This window comes from Sinocyclocheilus anshuiensis, unplaced genomic scaffold (assembly GCF_001515605.1).
Source record: "Sinocyclocheilus anshuiensis isolate Anshui unplaced genomic scaffold, SAMN03320099.WGS_v1.1 scaffold145, whole genome shotgun sequence".
NCBI classification, from domain to species: Eukaryota; Metazoa; Chordata; class Actinopteri; order Cypriniformes; family Cyprinidae; genus Sinocyclocheilus; species Sinocyclocheilus anshuiensis.
In genome coordinates this window covers 917,808-943,051 of record NW_015537973.1, presented here as the reverse complement: position 1 = coordinate 943,051, position 25,244 = coordinate 917,808, and the positions used below count along the sequence as shown (strand labels likewise).

The 25,244-nt window shown below is 39.3% G+C and overlaps 1 protein-coding gene and 1 non-coding gene across 2 annotated transcripts in view; both read right to left on the bottom strand.

Moving 5' to 3' along the window:
* Nucleotides 1-3,054: 3,054 nt before the first annotated feature.
* trnas-aga (transfer RNA serine (anticodon AGA)) lies at nt 3,055-3,136 on the bottom strand. Its single transcript has one exon. It is a non-coding gene; the product is annotated as a tRNA-Ser (tRNA).
* A 1,623-nt stretch (nt 3,137-4,759) lies between these two features.
* Nucleotides 4,760-25,244, bottom strand: part of LOC107670789 (polypeptide N-acetylgalactosaminyltransferase-like 6) — a 227,982-nt gene continuing 207,497 nt past the window's right edge. The window contains exons 8-13 of the mRNA XM_016463559.1: nt 19,659-19,776; nt 17,667-17,774; nt 12,102-12,323; nt 7,295-7,411; nt 7,050-7,199; nt 4,760-5,303 (exon numbers count right to left, since the gene is read on the bottom strand). Coding sequence (XP_016319045.1) covers nt 5,136-5,303; nt 7,050-7,199; nt 7,295-7,411; nt 12,102-12,323; nt 17,667-17,774; nt 19,659-19,776 — 883 coding nt within the window. The 3' untranslated portion in view covers nt 4,760-5,135. The remainder of the gene's footprint in view (nt 5,304-7,049; nt 7,200-7,294; nt 7,412-12,101; nt 12,324-17,666; nt 17,775-19,658; nt 19,777-25,244) is intronic.

Here is a 25,244-nt window from a genome sequence, read left to right as displayed (position 1 = left end):
CAGGGCGGGTCTGAGGTAAGACACCAGTCCAGTCTGTGCTGAAACGCTACTGTCAATCAAACTATCATGGGCGGGGCCTGTATGTGTGACGTCACACAGACAGGCATCTGAGATCGGCTGGATTTGAGAAAGGGGTAAAGTAGATTAAAAGTAGATTTTTTTAGTAGATTAAAAAAAAAACACTGGGTGGATTTTTATCATTATAGGGTGGTTGTGTACACACACTGCCAACACACATTTCAGTTCAACCTATTTGTAAAAGTGCATGCAGCATCCTATGACCCCTTTAATAAATTTGCAAAGATTTCAAACAAACTTCTTTCACATTGTCATTATGGGGTATTGTTTTGAGAAAAATAATGAATTTAATTCTGTAACATAACAAAATGTGGAAAAAGTGAAGCGCTGTGAATACTTTCTGGATGCACTGAATACACTCACATATCGTTCACTCACTGTATGGGGAAAATAAAGTTATTTTAAAAAATGTCTCAGTCTGTAAAGTCAATGGTCACCAAAACTATTTGGTTACCAACACTCGTCAGGATATCTTCATGTCCTGCAAAACAAAGAAATGCATACATTTGGAACAACATGAGGGTTAAAATTAATTAGTTTTGTTGGTCAAAAATCCCTTTTAGTTTGCTGTCATCCAGATTTTTCTGTCTCTTTCAAGTCTCTTGGTCTTAGTGATGCTTTCTTTTTCCTGCTTTACATGGCGATTCTTTAGGATTTGTATCCCTCTATTAATCATTTTATGCTCACTGACAATAATAATGCTATTCAAGCCATATGGGTAGTCGTAGTAATCGTTTTCAGTCACAAGATGGCGCCAAATTAGCTCTTACATGTGTATTAAACCAGAGAAATCGTCATGTTGCACACCTTTCCCACAGCAAATTGGTTTCTGGCTATGCTCCCGTCTAATGCAAAAATGTATATCACTTTTGATTTCATGTTTCTCAAATTTTGAACTGGATTTTTGCTAGTCACCTATACGAATCTAAATAACAAATACATTTATTTAAATAGCAAATTACATGCATCCTCTCATCATGTCAGGCTTAAAATAATGATATGGGCTGTCATGACTCATGCATAATGTCGACTACACATTTACATGTCAACTAGATGAAGATATCATAATAATTTCTATATAATCAATTTATTTATTTTATTTATATAGCCTACATTAGAAATTCCATGCTAAAGTGGAAATTGCTTAAGAGAAATTCTCTCTCCTGAAACTGATTGACAGTTACTTATTGTTATGGAAACCTGAGACACTGCACCGAGACACACCTCCTGAAAGTCCTAAGACTGTTTAAACCGGGACATCTGGTCGCCCTACCTTTCCCTAATTTGCAAGGGCATACAACTGTCTGTTAGATTCTTAGGGTGTTTTCCATTTTCACTATGACAGCTTAAACTCTGTTTGAGTTTAAGGTGCAGTTATTAAAATACAACATCTGCCATTCATGCTCTGTACTAAAGTGTCTATTGTCTGTGGTTATGTGCTCTGAATGGATCCATCACAAACCACAGTTAAGGTTTGCTAGCATCACCCTTGTTAACTATGCTGTAACTACACCAGCTGACCGCATAATGGTTTCCTCAAAAATATTAAGCCGCATAACTGTTTCAACGCTGGTTCTTGAGCAGCAAATCAACATATTAGACTGACAGAAAATAGTTATTTTAAATTGCAACAATATTTCTCAATATTACAGTTGCTCTAGCGAGCATTAGATTTAAACTTTAAAGTAAAATTATATTTTTTAAAGGGGTCATATGATGTTGCTAAAAAGAACATTATTTTGTGTATTTGGTGTGGGCGTGTTAGAACGAGCCGTTTTAGGTAGGTGTGGCTGACTCTTAAATTTATAAAGAATATCTCTTTGGATTTGAGACTTTAGTCTTTGCAACTTTACAGATCTTCTTTATGCACCAAGAGCTTGTAACACTCCAAAGAGAAAGGAAAAATTGAAATCGCATCATATAACCCCTTTAAAAGAAATATTAAACATTGTAACAAATTCAAACTTGGGAACATAAGAGTAGCCTATATTGGGAAAAAAAGTCCTAATTTGAAATTAAATTTTAGTTTCATTAATCTGTAGTCATTCTAATATTATTTATGTAGGCCTCTGTGTAGTTGTTCCATGTAAAATCAGTGGAAGTTTATAGTAGTATGTCCTTATAAACTTCTGATAATTGACATGGGAGAGAGAGATTCTTTTGAACAAAAGGATTGTGTATAAGTTCATGACATGGTAAACCATAAGATAAATACACACATACAAACATTTCTATTTAATAATTAAGTCCAGAGTGCAAAATACATATCTGAAGTTCTTGACCGGAAGCTCGACGTCCATGTGCACAACGTGTAGCGAAGTATGGCAACCCATACTCGGAGTTTGTGCACTACATTAAAACCACCACAGTGCACACAGTCAGCCGAGTAAAAATGATTCGTTGTCGGCAGAATTTTAGTCTTTGCAACTTTACAGATCTTCTTTATGCACCAAGAGCTTGTAACACTCCAAAGAGAAAGGAAAAATTGAAATCGCATCATATAACCCCTTTAAAAGAAATATTAAACATTGTAACAAATTCAAACTTGGGAACATAAGAGTAGCCTATATTGGGAAAAAAAGTCCTAATTTGAAATTAAATTTTAGTTTCATTAATCTGTAGTCATTCTAATATTATTTATGTAGGCCTCTGTGTAGTTGTTCCATGTAAAATCAGTGGAAGTTTATAGTAGTATGTCCTTATAAACTTCTGATAATTGACATGGGAGAGAGAGATTCTTTTGAACAAAAGGATTGTGTATAAGTTCATGACATGGTAAACCATAAGATAAATACACACATACAAACATTTCTATTTAATAATTAAGTCCAGAGTGCAAAATACATATCTGAAGTTCTTGACCGGAAGCTCGACGTCCATGTGCACAACGTGTAGCGAAGTATGGCAACCCATACTCGGAGTTTGTGCACTACAATAAAACCACCACAGTGCACAGTCAGCGGCGAGTAAATGATTCGTTGTCGGCAGAATTCTAACCTGCGCGGGGAGACCCCAATGGATTTCTAGTCCATCGCCTTAACCACTCGGCCACGACAACTCGCAAACCAGAATTTATATTGTAACAAAATAAATTTAAATAAAAATGAAAGAGAAGAGAGAAAAACCTACAAAGAACAAATGCTGTGAAATCCACTCTGCGTGTAACGTTAAACTTAACTGTATCAGTGATAAACCACTTGCAGTAAGATAAGAAAACATTTGTAGGAGATAAGTTCCTCCTAGTGTTCAACAATGGAAACATACACCTCAGATTTACAGACATGGAAATGTTTTCCCTCTAGAGATAACTTACTGTATATTTGCGGCACGTTTTCACTTAGCCTACTCTCCTCGTATCAGAATTTGATCCAGCAAGTCAGTATAAGTCCTCTGTCAGTCAGCAGAAATAAATAAATAAAACAGTCCCCACAACTACATAAACACAGCACAAAAAGTTTTGAATATCCACAAATTTACTGGCCAACAGAAACGCTAATCAATAAACTGTATAAAACTGCAACTTCTAAAACATGTCACAGCTTACCCTTACTTCACATTCATGAAAAATGCCCTTGCCCCAAAAACACAGTTCAACCTTTCATTTAAAATCTCATTCATTATGTAGCTGGCTCTTGTCTTAATTATGTGGTTGTGGTTTTATCATGTAATGTGATGGTATGCATTTTAATTTACAAAAATAAATTCACAAAAAATACTTGGGTAGGCTATTTGATATCCACATGCAATTGGTCTGAACCATAAACTGAATTAATAGTTGAGGTAGGCTATAGCACTTGTGACAACTATGGCCCCACATAATCTAAAGCACCTTACAGCAACCCCACACCAAAAAGATAGAATTACTGTGGTATTAAATCTTTACCTGTACATATTTGCTGATTATTGATGTTATGGAAATATACAAATTCAATATTTAAAAATGATCTGCTAGACCTATTTAGTCTGTATTCATACTGAGTGGGCAAGACAGGCTGCCAAACACCATAACAGCTACAAAACCTATAATAAACGGTCCTTTATTCATTATGAACGAAATGACACATATCTATCTTGCAGGAAGGACATTTATAATATTAATTGCTGCTGTCACTAAAATGTCATTAACATGTAAGTCAAAAACGCAGGTAACAAAAGCTATATGCAGACCAGATTTTGTTATCAAGTAGTGGAATATCAAAACTGAAGGAGTGACTCGAGATTCAGTGAATTGAAAGGTGAAATAATATAGTTTTAAAAGCAAGAGTGATACCGAACACAAAAATAGCTCAACACCAGAGGGAGCCAAACCACCACTTTTGAGATTTTCTATCAGTATGACAAAGACAGACCACACAGGCAAGAGCCACACATCCACTCATTTTCTGCTTTATTTATAGACGAGAAACTCTGTAACAAGATAGATTCCATTGAAAAAGTCAAAGATCTCATTTAATTAGGTCAACCCAACACCTCATCCCAAGTTTGACTCTAACAGGTACAAGAGATGATAAAACCGAGTCAATACACATAACTTAAATCTGGAAAAGGCACCAAATAAATACAAATAAATATACAGTCGAAACAATCCCAGAGAAAAATAAAGAGCTTTACAACAAAAAAAAAAAAAAGAAAAAAAAAGAAGAAAAAATCTGAGAGCAAACTTTCTGGTTTTGTACAAATCCCCCATGCAATCTTCAAGGACTGATACAGAACATTCTTTCACTGGACTCCACTTCCAAAGTCCTAAAGCTGCACTGTTTTTTTTTTAATGTATAGGGAGCAACTGGGGGCCCAAGTTAGACCCCTACTAGAGAGTCCAGGCTGTTTGTATTCTCCTCGACCAGCAAGGTGCTCATTGTGGATGCGTTTCCACCAGCCTTGTGTCTCTCTGTGTTTCTAGTCCCCTCTTTCAAGAGCCTGCTCTTGCTCAGTCTGCTGCAGAACCTTGAGAGGAACCCAGAGCCAGACAGTAACAACATCCAGGCCCACGTTAAGGATTGTGGGAGGTGTGTGTATGTGTGGAAGCCAGCTGACTGGCTCGACCACAACCCCAGGTCCTATGAGCTGGCGCCACTGTTGAATTTGTTCAGAACGGTAGGGTTGACTTTCTGGAAGATCCACTGTTGTGTTTCAGACTCGGGGTCGCACTTGTTCATGAAAATCCGCTTATCGCCGAGGCTACAGTCCATGCAACCGTTGCTCACCAGGTGGTACAAAGACTTATCCTGGAGCAAAAAGAAGATGGGATGGAGAAAGAGAGAGAAATAAAAATAAATAAACAAGAAACACAGTCACCGTGACTCTGCTGGAGGTCTAATCCTGCTTTATCTCCCACTAGCCTTCAGTCAGATTACAGGGGTGGAACTGAAGAACCCAACACGGAATCCGCTAATCAGAAAAGCTGACTTCATTTCATGGCTTGAGTTTGGAGGTGAAATGTGAGAATTTGATAAATGATGGATGAGAGGGGTGGGAGGTAGAGGAATGTGAAAGTTAAATAAAAGTGAAAGAATGAGGGAACGCTTCAACATCAATCTCCTATCAAAAAGTAGAAGACAACAAAGAAACTTTCCACTTGAAAGCGTTCTCCACAGCACACTGGGCATGTATATTTTTGCGCTAGAAATTACTGAGTATGCCAAACAGAGCCGGTGAAAAAATAGAGGATTGTGTCCCTGAGGGAGTGATCAGGCTGAGCAGGAGGGACATGCCTTTGGGCTTTCGGCTCTAGTTCTGTGCCGCTCTCCCCTGGGTTGATTTACTGTTCTCTGCGCCTCAGGCTGCTCCACTGCCAGGTACCACCTCTTCCTTTCAACTGTATATTTCCTCTCTCTATAGCGCCGTCATTGACCTATCCTGCAATGACAGTGATTTCTTTGCTTGGCACCTTAAAGCTCTTATGTGAGAAAGAATATCTCAGTTTAGGCTCGTTCTACCTCGCTAGAGGGCTAGAAAAACTGAGCTTCTGTATTAGGCTCGCTCTGTCGTTAGTGATAGGCCCAGAGCGCCAGGCGTTAGTCCACAGGGGCATCCTGTAACAAGGTGAATGCTGCTCTGTTGCTGTAGATATACTTTATTGACCTCCTAAAGAAGATGTGGAGAGGGAATATGGAGGAAGACAGGTGCGGCTTTTCCTTAGAGATGGTATATGAACATGTATGAAGCTATATGAAAACGTAACACCTGGGTGTAAAACATTACTCATGTAGACTGTAATGGATTTTATCTCCATAACGTCAAAAGCTTTTGTATTCCGTCACTTGCCATTATTTATATTGTTCTTACAGACAAATACTGTGCCTACTACTTTTTCTTAAAAGATGTAAAATTATTTATATTTAAAGGGCATATACATTTATATATACATTTTCCTAAAGTTATAAAACCTTTCTGAAAAAATAGTATTGTTATGTATATTCATCTCAAAACTTATGCATTCATCTAATGGCTGATATACAGTATAATCTTTTTTAAAGACATGAACAATTAAATTTTGCTTTTATATATATATATATATATATATATATACATACACACACACACACACACACACACACACACACACACTCTCTCTCTCAAATTTTTTTATTTCTATAAATCTAAAGTCTTATGCCTACATATATAGTCACATTTTCTCAAGAAATGATACAACTTTTTTTTTATTGATATACTATAAATATATTTTTGCAATTCATGTTGCTTGAAAAAGATGTTATTTTATCAGAGAACACTTCGACAGAGAACATGTTACTACATCTACCAGCAGGGGCTTACAGGGTCAAACTGACTAAAAAAACCTTGACCCCAGACCTGTAATCTATGAAAAGGCAAGTTTTGAAGAAGCTATCTCTTTAATAGTAAGTTTCTTATTCTTTAATATAGAAGTTTTTAGTCACTACGTACAATAATTCTCATACATTTGTGTTATTTCAATGAGTGAGTAGCTATGTTCACAGTTTTGACTACATTACCTTCCTGTAGCTCCAGTGCTGGTTGCCTTTCATACCATGGCAGTCATACAGGGTGATGGGGCTATTCTGACTAATAGCATCGAAGCAGAATTTTCTGGTGTGTAGGGGATCCCCAGGCCTGATGTCCTCTCTCCAGCCAAATGTGAAAATCTAACCACCACAGGGAACAGCGATTCTCTCAATTTCAAGGAGACTATCACAGAATGAGCTTCATGTCAAGCTATCATCAGTTAGGAGCATTATACCTGCTCGTGTGCCCATGTTCGCTCTGCACCCTCTTTCAGACAAGTGTCCAGACGCAGCTCGGTGCCCGTGGAGCCATGTTTAGAGTCGATGCACAAACCAGACGCTGCATTACGGATCTATGGACAGAGAAATAGATTTGTTGAATGCCACCCTTCAATTGCACAAGGATTTAACAAGGTTAACCTTAGCATTGTCATTGTATCTAACAAGGTTCAAGAACAAGGAATTGGAGATCAAAAAGTTTGTAGGACAAATCTGTACTGTAATACACACAAAAGCACTGTTTCAGCTAGTGAGCTGCCTCGTTGCCTGTACTCTCTACATAGGCAGCTGTGTTTGAAGGTAGCATCCTAGCAGTCATGGAAAACATGGATTTGGACACAGCCAGGAACTCCACACATACAAACAACACTCCACACACAAAATTTCAGTATAGGCGACGTGAGAAGAGTAATAAGCATAAAATACACAATACTAATACTTTTTTTTCAGTTGTTAAATATTGTAAGTTTATTATATAATTGATCAGTTCTGAATAAATTATACATGGTTCAACAATAAGGAATGTTCTGCCCTGCCAGCATTTTTAACTAAGCAGCCCACCACAAAAAAGGTATTTTAATTTATAAGTTATTTTTAAATGTGCCAGAAATACTGATTTATCCATATATAATTTAAGTCCTTGAAACGGCTTTTGCTAAAAACAATGGCACATAATGCAAAAAAAAAAGAAAAGAAAAAAAAAGTACTCATTATTGGTTAATTTCTATTCCAGTTATTCATGTTAACAAAATTCGGTCTTTATTGCAATTTCAACAAAACCTCATTATACTATACTATACTATACTATACTATAATACTCTTACAGAACAACTTTCACACCATTTCTAAATTTTGCCTTGGAAAAGATAATATATTAGCAAAATGCAATCAATATTCTCTATCAAGAAATGTTGCTTGAGATTTGACAGTTCTGTGAATGTTAAAATGTCTAAAATGATGCAGATTAATGAATTGAGAATGTCAAAAGCATCTGCAAATTATTTATATTATTAAATATTTACCCATGAGGTATGTGGTTTACACCATTTAGATGTGATAAAAAAGTACTTCCTGACTATATCAATCACCTCTACAGTGCTCTCAGATGTGGATTCAAGGTAACAGTTAGCCAAAAGTTTCACTTCTTCCCTAACTGTGCGGCGAGGTACAATGCGACCCCTGGTCTCCAATCTTTTCAAGTGCTAAATCGGCCTATTTAAATAATGATTAATTCAAAATACACCTGTTCACAAAGACACGTGCACTTTCCCCACTGCGTGAACTCCAGAGAGTTCCGCTGCCTAAAATGGTCTCTTTTTTTCATTTTTTGATTGGCTGTCCAGGTCGCCTAATTTTCTTTAAGGCATTCAGGTGTACCGACTGTTGTCACAGTGCAGCTCAATAATGCATGAGTGGCTGGAGCCACTGCCTCCTGACCAGACACAGAAGAGCGGGCAGCAGTTCTGGGCTAATTCTGCTCACTTATTCACCTCACTAGGGAGTCATGAGGGGACCAGGGCCTGGGGCAAGGTCACACACACACACACACACACGCACACACGCACACACGCACACACAAAAAGGAGACCTAACAAAGAGGATGAACTGTGGTGGAACATATTATGCTGTGCAGTGTAGTGCATGCACAATGCATAAGCTTCCACTGCTGAAATTGTGCACTGCATACCAAGGCCCTAAGAGGAAACCGATTACAGAGTGTTTGTTGGAGCCCGCTTCCTCAAATATGTTTTTCTCACTCTCATGAGTCCTGAACGATTGAGGTGAGGGATTTAGGGTTTTTGAGCTCTTGGCAAGGCATGACTGTTGAAAGTAATTGGAAATCAGTTAGTAGGCAGCACAAATCAGCATGAAGTTCTGCTCCATGCGTTCTGCTCTGTGAATGCATGACTTAAAGCAGATTTTTCTTGTTGGTGACTAGAAGCATTTGCTATTGCTCGCTGTCAGAAAGACTAAAATTCACTCTAAATGTTTGAATGAGTTTAAGCCACAGCTGAAAACTAATGCAATCAAACTGGTTTCTACAGCAGATGGACGCTATAAGCCTTCTGAGGCGGGTGAGGACAATGCGTGACATAAGAATGAAAAGTTGTAACCCTTGCGTTGGTCTTTATTACAGTTCAGGTCAACACTTTACAGCTTATTATTTACGGGAAAGGAAACGGTGCACCCGATTTGAGCTGTGTTTTCTTTTCAAATAAGCAGAATTGGAGAATCGAGCGAGGACGAGTCTGACAAATGGAACAAAATGAAAGCGAAAAGCAAGGTCACACCAAGCTCTGCCTTGCCAGTTTATTCTTAAAAGCTTATTTTTGTTCCCGAGGTTATAAAAAGAAAACATGTTTAATTCATTTTCTTGTCTATTAGCAGCTTCGCGCTCTCTTTTGGACCTTCCTTGCGCCTGCCGTCGAGTGATGTTTTCGCGATGAATTTTTTTACTTGTTCAACACGGTAACAAAGACATGCATTAGAATCTAATTTACTGTTGGATGCAGGCAATTTACTACCAAACCCCATTTCTGTGAAGTCAGAGCAGCTATAAATGTGTTCCAGTATGTTTTAAGAAGCTCAAAGCCAGTGTTGTGGCTTTTCGAAAGCCTCTGTTCTCGTCATTTCTAAAGTTCTTCTAAAATTCAGCAGGAGGTTGTGCTGATTAGAAAGAAACAGCAAGAACATTTCCTCTTGCATCATTTTAAGTGCTGCTCAAGTCAAATCATCAGCGCCTACAACCTGTTCACGGCATAGCACTTTGTTTTTGCGGAGCACAAAAGAAATAAAATTTGATTTAGAATTTTTATACCACAAAATAAGCTAGAAATATAAATTAAAGCATATGAGGTTACACTAGAAGAGTGCATGTAATCACAAGCTCTTTAGAGGTAAATGCAGCAGAATCACCAAATCAGCATGGGTCTCTCCTCTCTTCTTCCTCTCAAGCCACAGGAAACCTAACAACTGCATTTACACTATACCAGCTTTTGGCAGCAATGGCTATGAGCATAGAAGTGGCTGAAAAGTCTGCTGATTGCATTATTTAAAGTATGTGAGTGTATTAAAGAGGCAATGAAACAGCTGTGGATGAGAGAGAGAGTATATACACGTGCAGGTGACCGAGTGGCATATGGTTGACAGCCTGCTTACCCATTTCACTGCCCTGTCAGCTGGAGGTCATGCCGACGGTGACCCCTGTCCTTTGCTGAAAATGCCGACAAGGGCCCGTTTCATTCCTTAGCTATACCCCCCCCACCTCTCTCTCTATCATGGCCCATGGGGGTGGCTTCGAAAGTCCAATGAGGCTCTTTTATTGTGCAATACATCAGGCGGGGTGACAGGTGGCCGCGCTGGCAGACCAGCTAGAGAGCGTGGCGTATGAAGCTATCAGCCTGACAGTCAAATTACTATCATTTCGCCTCAGGAAAGGAGATATTTACCATGCATAAATTTCCCCCGAGCAGGATCCCCAGCCGCACGCCACACAGCCTTTCCTTTTTACTATCAATTTACGTCACTAATGCAGAGAGAGCCAGTAAGTGAAACGGACGGCATGTTGTTGGCAAATGGACTTTTTTGGGCCGCCTCCACTGAAACATTTGAAACAGTTTCCATTACTACCTCAGCCTGTATGTGCAGTTCGGATGGATGGATACGCTTTACGGTAAGCATCAGCCCTCCAATTAATTCGGATGGGAAATTAATTACATTTGTAAATTATTACTTGCCATTTCTGACACATCACGGCAGGGGATTGAAAAAAGAGGAGATGGTGTTCCCCGGGGGGATTCATTAAAGCATGATGTCTGTGAGGTTCATCATTCAGCAGTGATTAAAAAGGCCCATCAAAATGCACAAGATGGGAATCAGTCCATGCATATTAAATACCCCCCACTATAACAGACATGGCAGAACTGCAGATGGAGAGAAATGGCAGGCCCGTCTCTCCACACGTGTTCCCGAGAACCGCTGTTCTGGCACAGGAAACCCAGATGATAATGAATGACCTGAATAGCCTGTCTTCCTGTATCAGCTTGAGTAATAAATGTATTATGCCTCTTCTGTTTATTTATGGATTAGGAAGCAGTGATGCAAACAATGGTTACGATGTGATGTCGCTGTATATTAGACAGCGCAGGTTTAGGTGAGGATCGGCCGCCTGCTTGTCTTTGGTGAAAAATATGTTATATCTCACCAGGCAGTGCTTCTCATAAATCAATGAACATTTCCACATAAACTCTATGTCATATGCACGCACACATGCCTATACCTGTACTGGCATCTATGCTCTGTCTCACATAATATGTATTCACGACTGCGTCGTTTTTAGTGCGTAACTCAAACCAAGCAAGCGGGGAAAAGTTATGCACCCACTAATGGGTGAACAAAGAGAAACGAGGTGTAACAAAAAAGGCAGCAGTGTGTCAAAACTGTACAGATCAGACCAGAAGATTTACTGCTCTATCTATCTATCTATCCGTCCGTCCGTCCGTCCGTCATATACACCACTGTTACTATATACACAAAAAATTGTTTTATTCAAATTGCTCTGTTGTGTAACTGTACTGATTTCTTTAAAATTCACAGCCACTTACATTCATTCTCTTTCAAGTTCCATTTTAGCATCTTTATGTAGCTAATCCAATTCAAATTCCAAATCATGAATAGAATGATTGAAAGCCAGTTATTAAATTCTGCATTTTGCTAAATCCAGGCATGCATGTGCACATTTTAACAGGGTCTTTGATCACCCACCTCTCCCCAGGCAGCTGGCAGTGGCTCCACAGGTGGGTAATATTTGGGCAGGTCCCAGGCCACAGTGTTCATATACCATTTGAAGTCTTTACATTTGAGGTGTTTGCGGAGCTCTTTCTGAGCGGTCAGGTCACCGGTGGAGAGGTGGCGGTACTCGGGCCGGCGCTGATAGATGTACTCCGTGTACTCATCCATCCATGTCTCTGCCACTCGCTTCAGGTTCTATGAGACGAATTGAGGGAAATATGTGATTTTCATTTGAACAGTGCTACATATCTGTGCATTGCAAAAGTATGTGAATCTCTAGCATTAGCTGTTAATTTGAAGGTTAAAATTAGAGTCCATCTGTTCAGAGGTGTTTTCATTCCGTGGAATGACTATCAGGTGTCAGTGCCAGCCCTGTTTTATATAAAGAACAGGGATCTATCAAAGTCTGATCATGTTTGTGGAAGTGAATCATGGCACAAACAAAGGAGATCTCTGATGACCTCAGAAAAAGAGTTGTTGTTGCTCATCAGGCTGGAAAATGTTACAAAACCATTTCTAAAGAGTTTAAACTCCACAAATTCACAGACAGACAGATGGTCAACCAACAAAGATCACTCCAAAAGCAAGACTTGTAATAGTCCACAAGGTCGCAAAGGACACCAGTGTAACTTCTAAGCAACTGAAGGCCTTTCTCACATTGGCTAATGTTAATGTTTATGAGTCCACCACTGAAGACGGAACAACCATGGTGTGCATGGCAGAGTTGTAAGAAGAAAGCTACTGCTCTCCAAAACAAAAATTTTTGCCTGTCTGCAGTTTGTTAAAAATCATGTGGACAAGCCTAGGGCTGGTCCGAATACCATTTTTTGAGCTTCGAAGCTTTAGTAATCAACACTGAATATTCAAAGCTTCGGAGGGAGGGGGCTGAACATATTCTTCTCTCTAATAAAGGCAGGAATCTCTGTGTGTCTGTCTGTCTGTTTGCATTTTTATTATGTCGAGAACCGTTCATCCAATCGACTTTGCGCGTGGCGGGTGTGTTGCAGCGGACCCAAGGGAGTGCAGTGTCGCATTTTGGTGCAATATGGACACGCGACACGTTCAGAATGAATAAACTTTTAATAACCTACAGAACAGCGCGAGCCAGGTGTACCGACGAAACATGCTACCCAGGGCCGGATTTACGCATAGGCATTCTAGGCACGTGCCTATGCTTGCTCGTCCAGAGGGGGCCCAAACACAACTAAGAGATATATAATATTTTTGTTATACTATGGGATATCTACAACAGTAAAAACTAAAACCCCAGAAGACATTGAGCAAATAAATATAACAAACAATAGGGTAAAAATGACAAACTATTTCCATGTCTTCCACCTTTTTTATGTACGGAAATCACGCTTTCTTTCTCCCGTACTCTCTCACAGACGCACGCACAGTACAGACACGCACTCGCACACACACGCAGAGACACGAACAGAAACTTATCATCAGCGCTGCCCCGTGAATTTATCAATAAAATAGTTGCGCAGCTGAAAAGCTACATGACATTTCTCAGTAGCAAAGTTCTTGAAGCAGTTCAAATTGAAGATTCGCTATTAGTAGATGCTGCTGCTGAACACTGCTGAGACGCACACGCATTTCTCTCTCTCCCTCTCTCTCTTTCGCTCTCTCTCTCTAATAACTGTGTTAGCCTGCATATCAATAGCTCAAGCCTCTGTTATTAGCTCTAAAATGACGTTTTGGAATTTGCAACGGAAGGTTTGGGATGAGGTGCGTAAAAAATTAGCTAGTTCGACACACATGAGATTTCAGGACAGAAACATGTCAAATGTCTTGAAACAAATCATCTAAACAATTGATGCGTGATTGTGTAAGTTTAGGGTAAGGGTAGGTATGGACGGGTATGTTTAGGGTAGGGGTAGGTATGGACATTAAAAAAGCCTCAAACCACATGAATAAGATGCTGGTAGCACAATCTGATAGGTAACATTTTTCGCTATCGATTTTTGCTACCTATCTTTTTAATGGGAGGTAGCACAATCTGAGCGGGTAGCACAAATCGTCAGAACACCGGAAGCGGCGCGCCTCACACGGGCAGGGCTTATATGCTCCGAGAACGGACACTGCACTAGTGATACAAAACACACAGGTCTGTTAAGAGCAGTACTTTTAATATAGACAAATTATTATTAGGCTGGGCTACTGTACGTTTTTTTATGACTGCCGTATTCGCAAGTATTTTCCAAGCAAATTAAGTGCACATTTTTATCATGTGTAAAATTACTGAAAAGCAGCTCGGTTTTTTTACACCAACAATATACTATAGGCGTACTACTTACAGAACTTTTAAAGATTTTTCAAACTTGATGTGCTGTTGTGGTAGGCCAGTTTCAAATCGCATATTTAGCACACTGCCTTTGTCTTGTCCTCACTCAATTTAAAGTGCTCCCTGCACACAGCTGAGGTCTTCTGCATTTTTGTCTTCTCTTCCAGATGAACTGAATCATGATGTTCATGACGTTCACTCATGGGCGATTCATATTCAAGCGCGAATGAGAACCGTTTCACGGGGGATGCCAGGTGTTCAAAAAAAACAAACAAACAAAAAAAAACAAAGAATATTCAAATCTAAAAATTTAAAATCGAATGCCAACCCACTGAACGAATATTCGAATAATCTAATATTCTGGTCCAGCCCTAGGCAAGCCAGAGTGCTACTGGAGAAAGGTTTTGTGGACAGATGAGACCAAAATAGAACTTTTTGTTTTAAATGAGAAGTGTTATGTTTGGAGAAAAGAACACACTGCATTCCAGCAAAGAAACCCATTAATGAAACATGGCGGTAGTAGTATCATGGTTTGGGCCTGTTTTGCTGTATCTGGATCAGGATGGCTTGCCATCATTGATGGAACAATGAAATCTGAATTATACCAGCAAATTCTAAAGGAAAATGTCAGTTCATCTGTCTGTGAACTGAGTATCAAGAGAAAATGGGTCATGCAAGACAACAACCCTAAGCCTACAATTCGTTTGACCAAAGAATGGTTAAAGAAGAACAAAGTTAATGTTTTGGAATGGCCAAGGCAAAGTATAGACCTGAATCCAATTGAAATGTTGTGGAAGGACCTGAAGCAAGCAGTTCAAAGAAGGAAATCCACCAATATCACAGAGTTGAAGTGGATTTGTACTGAGGAATGGGATAAGACTCCTACAAGATGTTGTACAGGACTGATCAGCAGTTACAAGAAACATTTAGCTGCAGTTATTTCTGCAAAATAGGGCCACAACAGATACCGAAATCAAAGATTCACATACTTCTGCCACTCACAGATATGTAACAATGGACCATTTTTCTCTATAAATAAATGACAAAGAAAATATTTTTGTATCATTTGTTTGTTTGGGTTCTCTTTGTCTACTTTCCGGACTTGTGAGAAAATCTGATGATGTTTTGGGTCACATTTATGCAGAAATATAGAAAACTGTAAAGAGTATATACAGTGGTGTGAAAAAGATTTTGCCCCCTTCCTGTTTTTTTTTTTTTTTGCACATTTGTCACACTTCAAATGATTCAGATCATCAAACAAATTTGAATATTACACAAAGATAACCAAAGTAAATACAAAATGCAGTTTTGAAATGATTAATTCATTTATTAAAGGGGTCATATGATGCGATTTCAAGTTTTAATGCATTTTATGGACGCGCGCGCGTGCGTGCGTGTGTGTGTGTGACAGAGAGTGAGAGAGAGATCACAGTGGAGTCAGCTGTCTTAACCGTGGCTTGTGTACTGCAAACACATACCAGCTTCATCACTGTGTCTGTCACGCGACTCTGTTCCTCTTTCGGACTCTGTCTTTACATTTATTTTGAAAGATGAAGCTCGCGATTATGGTAAGGGGCTTTACATTTCCGACGAGTGCAAGCGGTGTAAAGAATATCTCTTTGGATTTGAGACTTTAGTCTTTGCAACTTTACAGATCTTCTTTATGCACCAAGAGCTTTTAACACTTCAAAGAGAAAGGAAAAATTGAAAATCGCATCATATGACCCCTTTAAGGGAAAAAAGCTGTCCAAACCTGCCTGGCACTACGTGAAAAACTAATTGCCCCCTAAATCTAATAACTGGTTGTACCCCCCTTTGCAGCAACTGCAATCAAGCGTTTGCGATAACTGGCAATGAGTCTTTCACATCGCTGTGGAGGAATTTTGGCCCACTCTTCTTTGCAGAATTGTTTTAATTCAGCCACATTGGAGGGTTTTCTAGCATGAATGGACTGTTTAAGGTCATGCCACAGCATCTCAGTCGGATTAAAGTCCGGACTTTGATGTGGCCACTCCAAAACCTTAATTTTGTTTTTCTTGAGACATTCAGAGGTGGACTTGCTGGTGTGTTTGGGGCAATATCTGGCAATGAGTCCTTCACATCGCTGTGGAGGAATTTTGGCCCACATGCCCCATGTTTGACTGTTGGTATGATGTTCTTTTTATGAAATGCTGTGTTGGTTTTATGCCAGATATAACGGGACACACACCTTCCAAAAAGTTAAACTTTTGTCACATCAGTCTACAGAATATTTGGTCAAAAGTCTTGGCGATAATCAAGATATTTTTGGCAAATGTGAGACGAGCCTTCGTGTTCTTTTTGGCCAGAAATGATTTTTGCCTCGGAACTCTCCCATGGATGCCATTTTTGCCCAGTTTCGTTATTATTGTTGAATCAGGAACACTGACCTTAATTGAGGCAAGTGCAGTTCTTTAGATGTTGTTCTGGGTTCTTTTATGACCTCCTGGATGAGTCGTCGCTGCTCTTTTGGAGTAATTTTGGTAGGCCGGCCACTCCTGGGAAGGTTCGCCACTGTTCCAAGTTTTCTCGCTGGAGTCCCAAAGCCTTAGAAATGGCTTTATAACAATTTCCAGACTGATACATGTCAACTATTTTGTTTCTCATCTGTTCTTGAATTTCTTTAGATCGCGGCATGATGTATTGCTCTTTAAGCATGCTTCACTTTATCAGACAGGTTCTATTTAAGTGATTTCTTGATTCAACAGGTCTGGCAGTAATCAGACCTGGGTGTGGCTAGTGAAATTTAACTCAGCTTTCTAAAATAATGTGGTTAATCACAGTTCTTTAATGATTTATCAGGAGGGGGCAATTCATTTTTCACGTAGGGCCAGGTAGGTTTGGACAGCTTTTTTTCCCTTAATAAATGAAATCATCATTTAAAAACTTCATTTAGTATTTACTTGCATTATCTCTGTGTAATATAAAAATTTGTTTGATGATCTGAATCTTTTAAGTGTGACAAATATGCAAAAAAACAAACAAAAAAAAAAACAGGAAGGGGGCAAAAATCTTTTCACAGCACTGTATATACAGGTATGTACACTGTCAAGAGCTGAGTGCTATCCGTACTCTCCGTACTATTTGTCTCTTATCATGCGTGCAGAATATGAATAAGATCTTCTCAGGAACATTGTGAATCTAGAGCACTATAAACTAGCAGAACTGGGCCACTGTAGAGAAACACTCTATCCTTTCTCATTTGGAAGGATAGTGGAAGTTCTACTCACTCTTGCCAGGCTGGTCCCTGAAGGCACCTTGTAGGGGACGTACTTCCTGTAGATGTGGCCCACCCTCGAACAAGGTACATCATACATGCCGCCTCCGCACATCCATACCTGAAAAACCACATACGCACACACATTCTGAAACATTTATACTACATCACAGTACATGCAGAGTTGTCTCCATCCTTCATTCTCTCAGACAGTTGAAAAACCTCAAAAAGCCTCATGCATCACATCCTTGTGAGCTCCTGCACAGGCAGTCTGAGAAGGTCTCAGTGGGAATATGTGGACAGACTAGCTATAAATATTGCTACGCTTCCACATCATACCAGCAACAAGCAACGTCCTCGCTGTGGGCTCCAATTACGGATCGACTGGCATCCGCTGAAGGAAAGTTTTCCAACTGCCTCATGCTTGTGTCTCTACTTTTCCTCTTTAAACCACAAGAAAAGAGAGATAAAGAAAGCAGGGCGCTCAATATGCTTCCCTTCCCATCTCTCTCTTTCTGTTCTACTAAGGCCAAGGCTTTGATGTGCCTGTCTGTATCGAGTATTGGCTCAGGCATGGTGGAGTGTGGACTCGGCCAGGGCCACTGACACACAGAGGGAGGTGAGAAGGCAGGGGGGAGGGGGGCTTCTACTTGGACGAGTTGAGTCTGATGGTTTCTCTCTTCCTCGGTCACCCGCTGGGCTCGAGAGAGCTGTCTGCAGATATCAAACCGCACAGACCTATCTCTCCTGCCAGGCGGCAGGTTAGCGGTCAAGCTAACGTCACAGACCCCATCGTTATAGGGAGAGAATCGTTCAAAACATCAGTGCTACAAAGCAAGCAAGAAAAAGCCCCTGCCGATCCCTCATTTGAGGATAAATGAGGAAGCCATGTTACAAATGAAGTTTTAGGAATCATTTTCACATTTTTTTCACAGCCTCTTTTATCATAAAGCATGAAGGGAGGCAGCGATGGCAGGACTTTAGATATTAAGATGACTTGAATTGCATTTAGAAAGCTGCCTACATCGAACAGATGGATGAAACTTGGACGGAGCGTGGCAGGCAACCAATCAATGGGATGATGCCAGGCCCAATCAGCCGCGGCTTTTATTTCAGTTTGTAGTTGCATGTCGGATCCGAATGGAGACACAGTGTTACAGTATACCGAAGTTGTAAAATTAGTATTTTACGACCATATTTCAAGGTCAAATGTGAACGGTACAACTTTATGACACATAGAAACAGGCAAATACTGTGCATAAAAGGAGATAACAATAAAAAAACCTGTCAAACAGCCGGTTTAGCCTCTAAACTATTTTTGCGGTTGCCATAGTTACTAGAGAGGTGCAGAGGATGGTGTTCCAATAACAAAGTTCAGTGCCAGCACAAGTGAGAGTCTAATGAAAAAGAGTGGGGTGGCAGGTATGTCAGAACTGATAAATAGAACACTTCCTCACATCCATCGGCGCCAGTTTTGGCCCCGCTAATCAAAACCGAATCACTTCAGAGCCACAGCCAATCACTAGATCACACAATCTAATTAGTTTCAGCAGTCTAGTCAGTCTAAACACAAAAACACACACGCACAGACTCATAGCTCCGCTATCTTCACCGCCTTATTTTGGCCGACTGGTGCGCTTTTGGCTTTGAGGCTTCGCTTAGTAACACAGTGAAGAAAATAACCTTTGCCATCCAATCTCATTCGGGCTTTATTGTTGAAAAGAATGAGAAAAGATTGTCTAGACAGACGACAGAGCGCTTCACATTAAGTGTGAGAAAAGGAATCTGGTATAGTTATAGTTAGCGGTTTGCAATGGATCAGGAACTATTGGATGTGGTTATGGAGGGTGTGTCTTGAAATCCATTTTAATGGGTCTTCTTGTGCTCTGTTTGATTATTTTGGTCTAAAAGGGCAACAACAGGAAGAAGCCTTCGTAAGGTCTGTGAGAATTGATGTATTATTTGCGAATTGCATAGCGCAATCGACCCAGATGCTTTAACTCACCTTGAAGGATATTTCAAACTGCTCACCACCCCAGATCTCAAGGCCTGTGTCATATCCTCCCAGTTCCCAGAACCACTGTCGGTTTACAGCAAACAAGCCTCCGGCCATCACAGGAGACCTGCGGGAAGCAGAAAGACCAACATGCTCAGCCATTTCTTAGAATTCATACTGCATTTTTTAGACAAAGTCTTAATAGAACCTGAAGGACAGTCTGCAGGAAAGACCACAAATTAAGGTCAAATAACCCCTGGAGAAACTCAGGATGGAACAGTCACTTAATATAAATGTATTTAATAAAATTCTTATGATGAATCACTTTATATAATTTCTCACTTGCAAATGGCTTTGGGTTATATTGAATAAATCAATAAATGTAAATAAGAAAAAAATCTATATTGATGAGTAGGTGGATACACTAGGGCTTGCATGACTACTATTATCAGCAAACTGGTACAGGAAAGTAGTCGACTAGTCAGCGGGTCAATGTTTATCATATGTACATGACACACAATACGTTGTGCAACTTCGAACACAAATCCAACAGTGCACAGACAGAGAGTCTGTGCCAGAATAATGCTGCTTACATTGTCATAAATTGTGTAAAAACTCTCTATATTCCACTTGGTTATATTTTCTGTCAGCCTCATCTTGGCAACATCTGTTTACTTGTCATTGATTTCCAATTAAAACCATAATTCAGTTGAATTTGAACTGAATTTGAATTGAGGTAGCAAACAGGATGTGGAATTGCCATTTGAATGTAAGGGAGTAGAATTAAAATAAATAGAATTCAAAGCAACTCGTATAACTATTTTTAATCAGCAAAACTTGTCAAACCTAGAAAATGTTGTTTAATCCTTGAAGTTTGAAGGTTTATAGACCTTACAGAGATGACCGACAGATAGCTTTGCCACCACAGAAATAAATGACATTTTAAAATATATTAAAAAAGACAACATTTATATTCATATATATGAAAAATTGAAGGGGGTCTGAATACTTTCCGTACCCACTGTATATATATATATATATATATATAGATAGATAGATAGATAGATAGACAGACTGTACTAATGTTACAATATGTCAGTTGTCAGACGGTTTGTGTGTATTGTGACAGGATCCAGTGGGTATCCCTCCTGCACATCACTGTACAGAAGCAGAGAATATTACACATGGAACCATCATAGCATATATCAATAAGCTCATTTTACTTTCATGCATCTCCCCAGGCTTCTGTGTTTTGAAAGCTGAATCATAATCTACATCTGCAAACAGTCCCTGATGGTAGAATCAGACATAAGCTGGAAGCTGAATTCTGCTCACTGACACGATCAGGCTCACAGTCCAGTCAAAATCACTTATGTGAAAAGTGAGATTTAGTGGCCAATTCAAGGCAGATCAAATTGAGAGAGGATTGCAGTTAAGCAGATGTCAACCAAACATGCAGATGAGTTGCTGTTATCCTCATTGTGCTATTTTCATTAATGCTTACTGTGCTTCCAAAACTTGCATTCAGTCGTTATATCACATGTACTTACGGCGCTTAAGCCTGCCAATGGGGTTTGAGAGGGGATACTGATGGATTTAATGGATCTCTCCAGTTGTTCAGTGGCGTTTGAATCCCGAGACTTGGCTAAAGCAGACATGAAGCGGTACAAAGTGTCTGTTGGTGTAAGTAGTGCAATCTTTTAATAGAGCATGTGGGATGAAATATGGTAATGCAAGGGCTGGAATGACAGCATGTTTTGGGATTATGGTGATGCATATACTGCACTTGCATACTGCACAGACAACAGAGAGCCCTGGGTTGAGAGAGGATTTGTTGTGGATTTATTTATTCAGTATTTTGAGCATGGGGGGTAAAGCTGAGATGATCTATGGGCAGACATTTCATCCGTCATTGGTGGTAGTGGTGCGGGTGGCAGGCCTCATTTATTCATCATGGGTGGCCTTTACAAAGTCAGTGAAATTGACATGTGTTTACTAAGAGGCGTGACTCTCCAATTGTCCTCTTCGAATTGTTTGTATAAACTAAAAAAGCATAGACAAGCCTAATTTAGATGATGTAGGAATAACGGGTATCATTTGAATCAATGTGTCCCAAGAAATCTAAAAAGACTAGTCTCACGAATTTAGGCAAAACTATTACCAAAAATAGACCTACATAGACTACTGTTGAAAAGTTTGGGAGTTTTTGAAGTCTCTTATGCAAGGCTGTATTTGTTTGATTAAAAATACAGTAATAAAATTTGATTAGAATTTTAGTGAACTGTTTTCTATATTAATATTTAAAAATATTATTTATTTTCATTATGTCAAAGCTGAATTTTCAGCGGCCATTACTCCAGTTTTCAGTGTCACATGATCCTTTAGAAATAAATCTAATATTGTTGATGAAGAAACATTAATTATTATGTTGAAAGCTTAATATTTTTGTGGAAACCATGATACATTCAGGATTATATAATGATTATACAGTAATAAAATTTGATTACAATTTTAGTGAACTCTTTTCTATATTAATATATTTTAAAATATTATTTATTTTCATTATGTCAAAGCTGAAATTTCAGCAGCCATTACTCCAGTTTTCAGTGTCATATGATCCTTCAGAAATAAATCTAATATTGCTGCTGAAGAAACATTAATTATTACATTGAAAGCTTAATATTTTTTTGTGGAAACCATGATACATTCAGGATTATATAATGATTATAAAGTTCAAAACAACAGCATTTATTTGAAATATAAATATTTTTGTATCAAATACAATGTCTTCACTGTTGTGTTGATCAATTTAATGCATCCTTGATGAATCCTTGATGAATAAAAGTATTAATTTCTTTAATTACTAACCCAAAACTTTTGAGTTGCTGTGCCAAAATTACTCCCTTACTAATGATTTTACTGGGTCATGTTTCAATATACCAAACCATTGCCAAAAACAGTCAGATTGGCATCTTCACTGTTCACTTCATGAAACCATTTCTATGGAACGATTTCAAATATTAAAAAAGTTATATTTTTTTTGCAACTCTGATCATCTGAGTAAAATTCTTTGAAGAATATATTGAATCTGTAGGAGGAGTTAAAAAAATAAATAAAAGGAAGGATTTGATATGAAGTCTTAATATCATCTTTCATCAGAGACTAAACAATAAAACAACAGATGGATTGACCTACAAATACATACTGATATATCAGGCTGATTTTTTCTCCAATTAAAATGAAATAATAATGTGACCACCAAGTGCAGAGTATCTGGTGGAAACATCACGGTCAGCATTTAACAAGGATGAAAAGTGCAAAGTGCTGGGTTCTGTGTGATCTAAACTAAGCAGAGCCAAAATATTATGGATGGCTAAAAGCAGAAAGCGGAGAGGAGAATGAACGAGAATGAGCAAGAGAGCAAAGACAAAGAGGCAAGCCATAAACAATAATTGGAGGAATGGGTTTGTGTACAGACGGCCAAAGTAGATGAGCAGCACGGCACCAAAATCAATTTTCTCTCATGTAATACTCTCTGGCCTGCTTCCGATTTAATAAGGTTCTGAAATATAACAGTCTACTCAATTAAGGCAGCTAATGGAGGAACAAGCACTCCACTGGAGAAATGACCATGTTGCTTTTTTTCCCTTCCACCGCCAGTAACAGCAGCTCCAGCAGATTTTGTGGCGTTGTGGAACATGCCATCCTGGAATGGACGTTTGTGTCTTGGCTCTTGCAGACGATGGACTGTGTGGGTGCTTAGCCAGCTCATTGGCTATGGGGTTCGTCGATGGTTTATTTGATCAGCTGGGCACCCAGCTAGTAGACTCAGGCGGAAAGAAATAGAATCACTTAGACATCAGGAGAGGCAAGAATCAGCGATGGGGATGATTGGAGCGACCGATCAACAGGTTCCGGGGGGCTTTGATGACAAGTTTCTTTGACGGCTCTAGCCACAGCTAGGGCTCTTGATTGTATTTGCTCGCTCTCGTCGCCCAATGCGTTCATGCATGCACAATGACACGGTCCATTTAGGATGTGTCTGTTTTTCAACGTTTGGTCTCTTATTCAGACACAGAGAGGAGGGAGCTGATTACTTCAGGGGCTGCTTGCGTGGTGAGGCTGCCGTGCGAGGTAATCATAAGGATGTAGGAACAGCTGTGGTGGCCGTATTGATTGGCTATTTAGGCCTCGGTCTGAGGGGAGAGTGTGGGTCGATGTGGTGGAGTGTCAGTGTGTGTGACGGAAAGGCAGGTGAAGGAAGCAGAGAAACCTCTCATCAGGAGTGTTCTGGACCACTGGAGCATACCACCAGGTCAAATACCTTACTACAGAAGAAGAGAGAGGAAGATAAAAGAGAGAGAGAGAGAGAGAGATAGAAATAGGGGGGCCCTCCTGGATGTAGACCCCCTAGCTAAGTATAAATCTAACAAGATGAGCCCTTCCTGTGAGGTGACGTGAAGTGAAAACGAACATGGAGGGGATCTGTGTGATTTTGCCTGGAGCGAGGAGGGATTTTAATACGGAAAGTCAGAATGTTGTGTGTTCTCACTCTGCTACACAGGCACAATGTGTTAACAGACTGTAAGGCAGCAGTGTTTTAAGACTATTAGCAGTGTGGAAGAAAGATGGAAATGACAAGTTTAATCAGAAAAACAAAAAACAAAAAAAACAAAACAAATCAAACTTTACCAAAAATGACAGTTCAGAATCACAATCAGAAAGATAAAAACAACAGATTCTTTTTTTTCTGAAAATTCATGACTGAAAGTAATAATGTATTGTAGAATTTAAAAAGAGTAAAAAGATGTGTCAAAAAATGATAAAGTGTTCCTTTAACGACATATACCGATATACATATAACCGATAAATGCCACTTTTAAAATGAACTGAGTGCCGTGCATTATTATATGGCGCGATCTGAAACTCTTAACCTTAAACACGTTTTTTCAAAAATACTGGTATTGACCACTTTCAAGGCATCGTGAGTTCACGTTTTACTGCAGAAGCCGACAAGCGCCCTTGTTGTTTGTGAACAGAAGCTGATAAATCCATTTTAGCGAATCAGCGCGCTGTATTCAGGTCAGGTGACAAGGCTGCCAGTAACTTTGAAAAGACGAGCTAGCTGAGAGGAGTTTCGTCAAAGCTGACTAAAAGTGATCGAGGATGGATAAGTTAAATGAGTTTGATGAACCTGTGATATCTTCTTCAGGGCGTAAAAGGAAAATAAAAGCTGAAACTTTTTCACGGAACCTTGCAAAAGCAGCGCGTTACAATGGTGAGGGAAAAGCTCTGTGTATTGCGTGTAATCACATCCATACACTCTATGATCACAACAACAAAGTTTGTCAGACGTCTACATTGTCAGCTGAGGACATAACAAAGATTAAACAAGTGTTTTTGTTTAAATCTGAAACAATGTGAAATGTGGAGTTATCTGCTTTTGCCAAAAAACGATTGTTGGAGTTGTCTGCTTTTGCTAGAAAACAAACTTTTAATATGTAAAAAAAAAACATACTTTCAATGAACTTTAATTTTTGTAAATTACCTGTATTTGTTTTAAGTTATTATTACTTAATCAAAACAACCCAACTG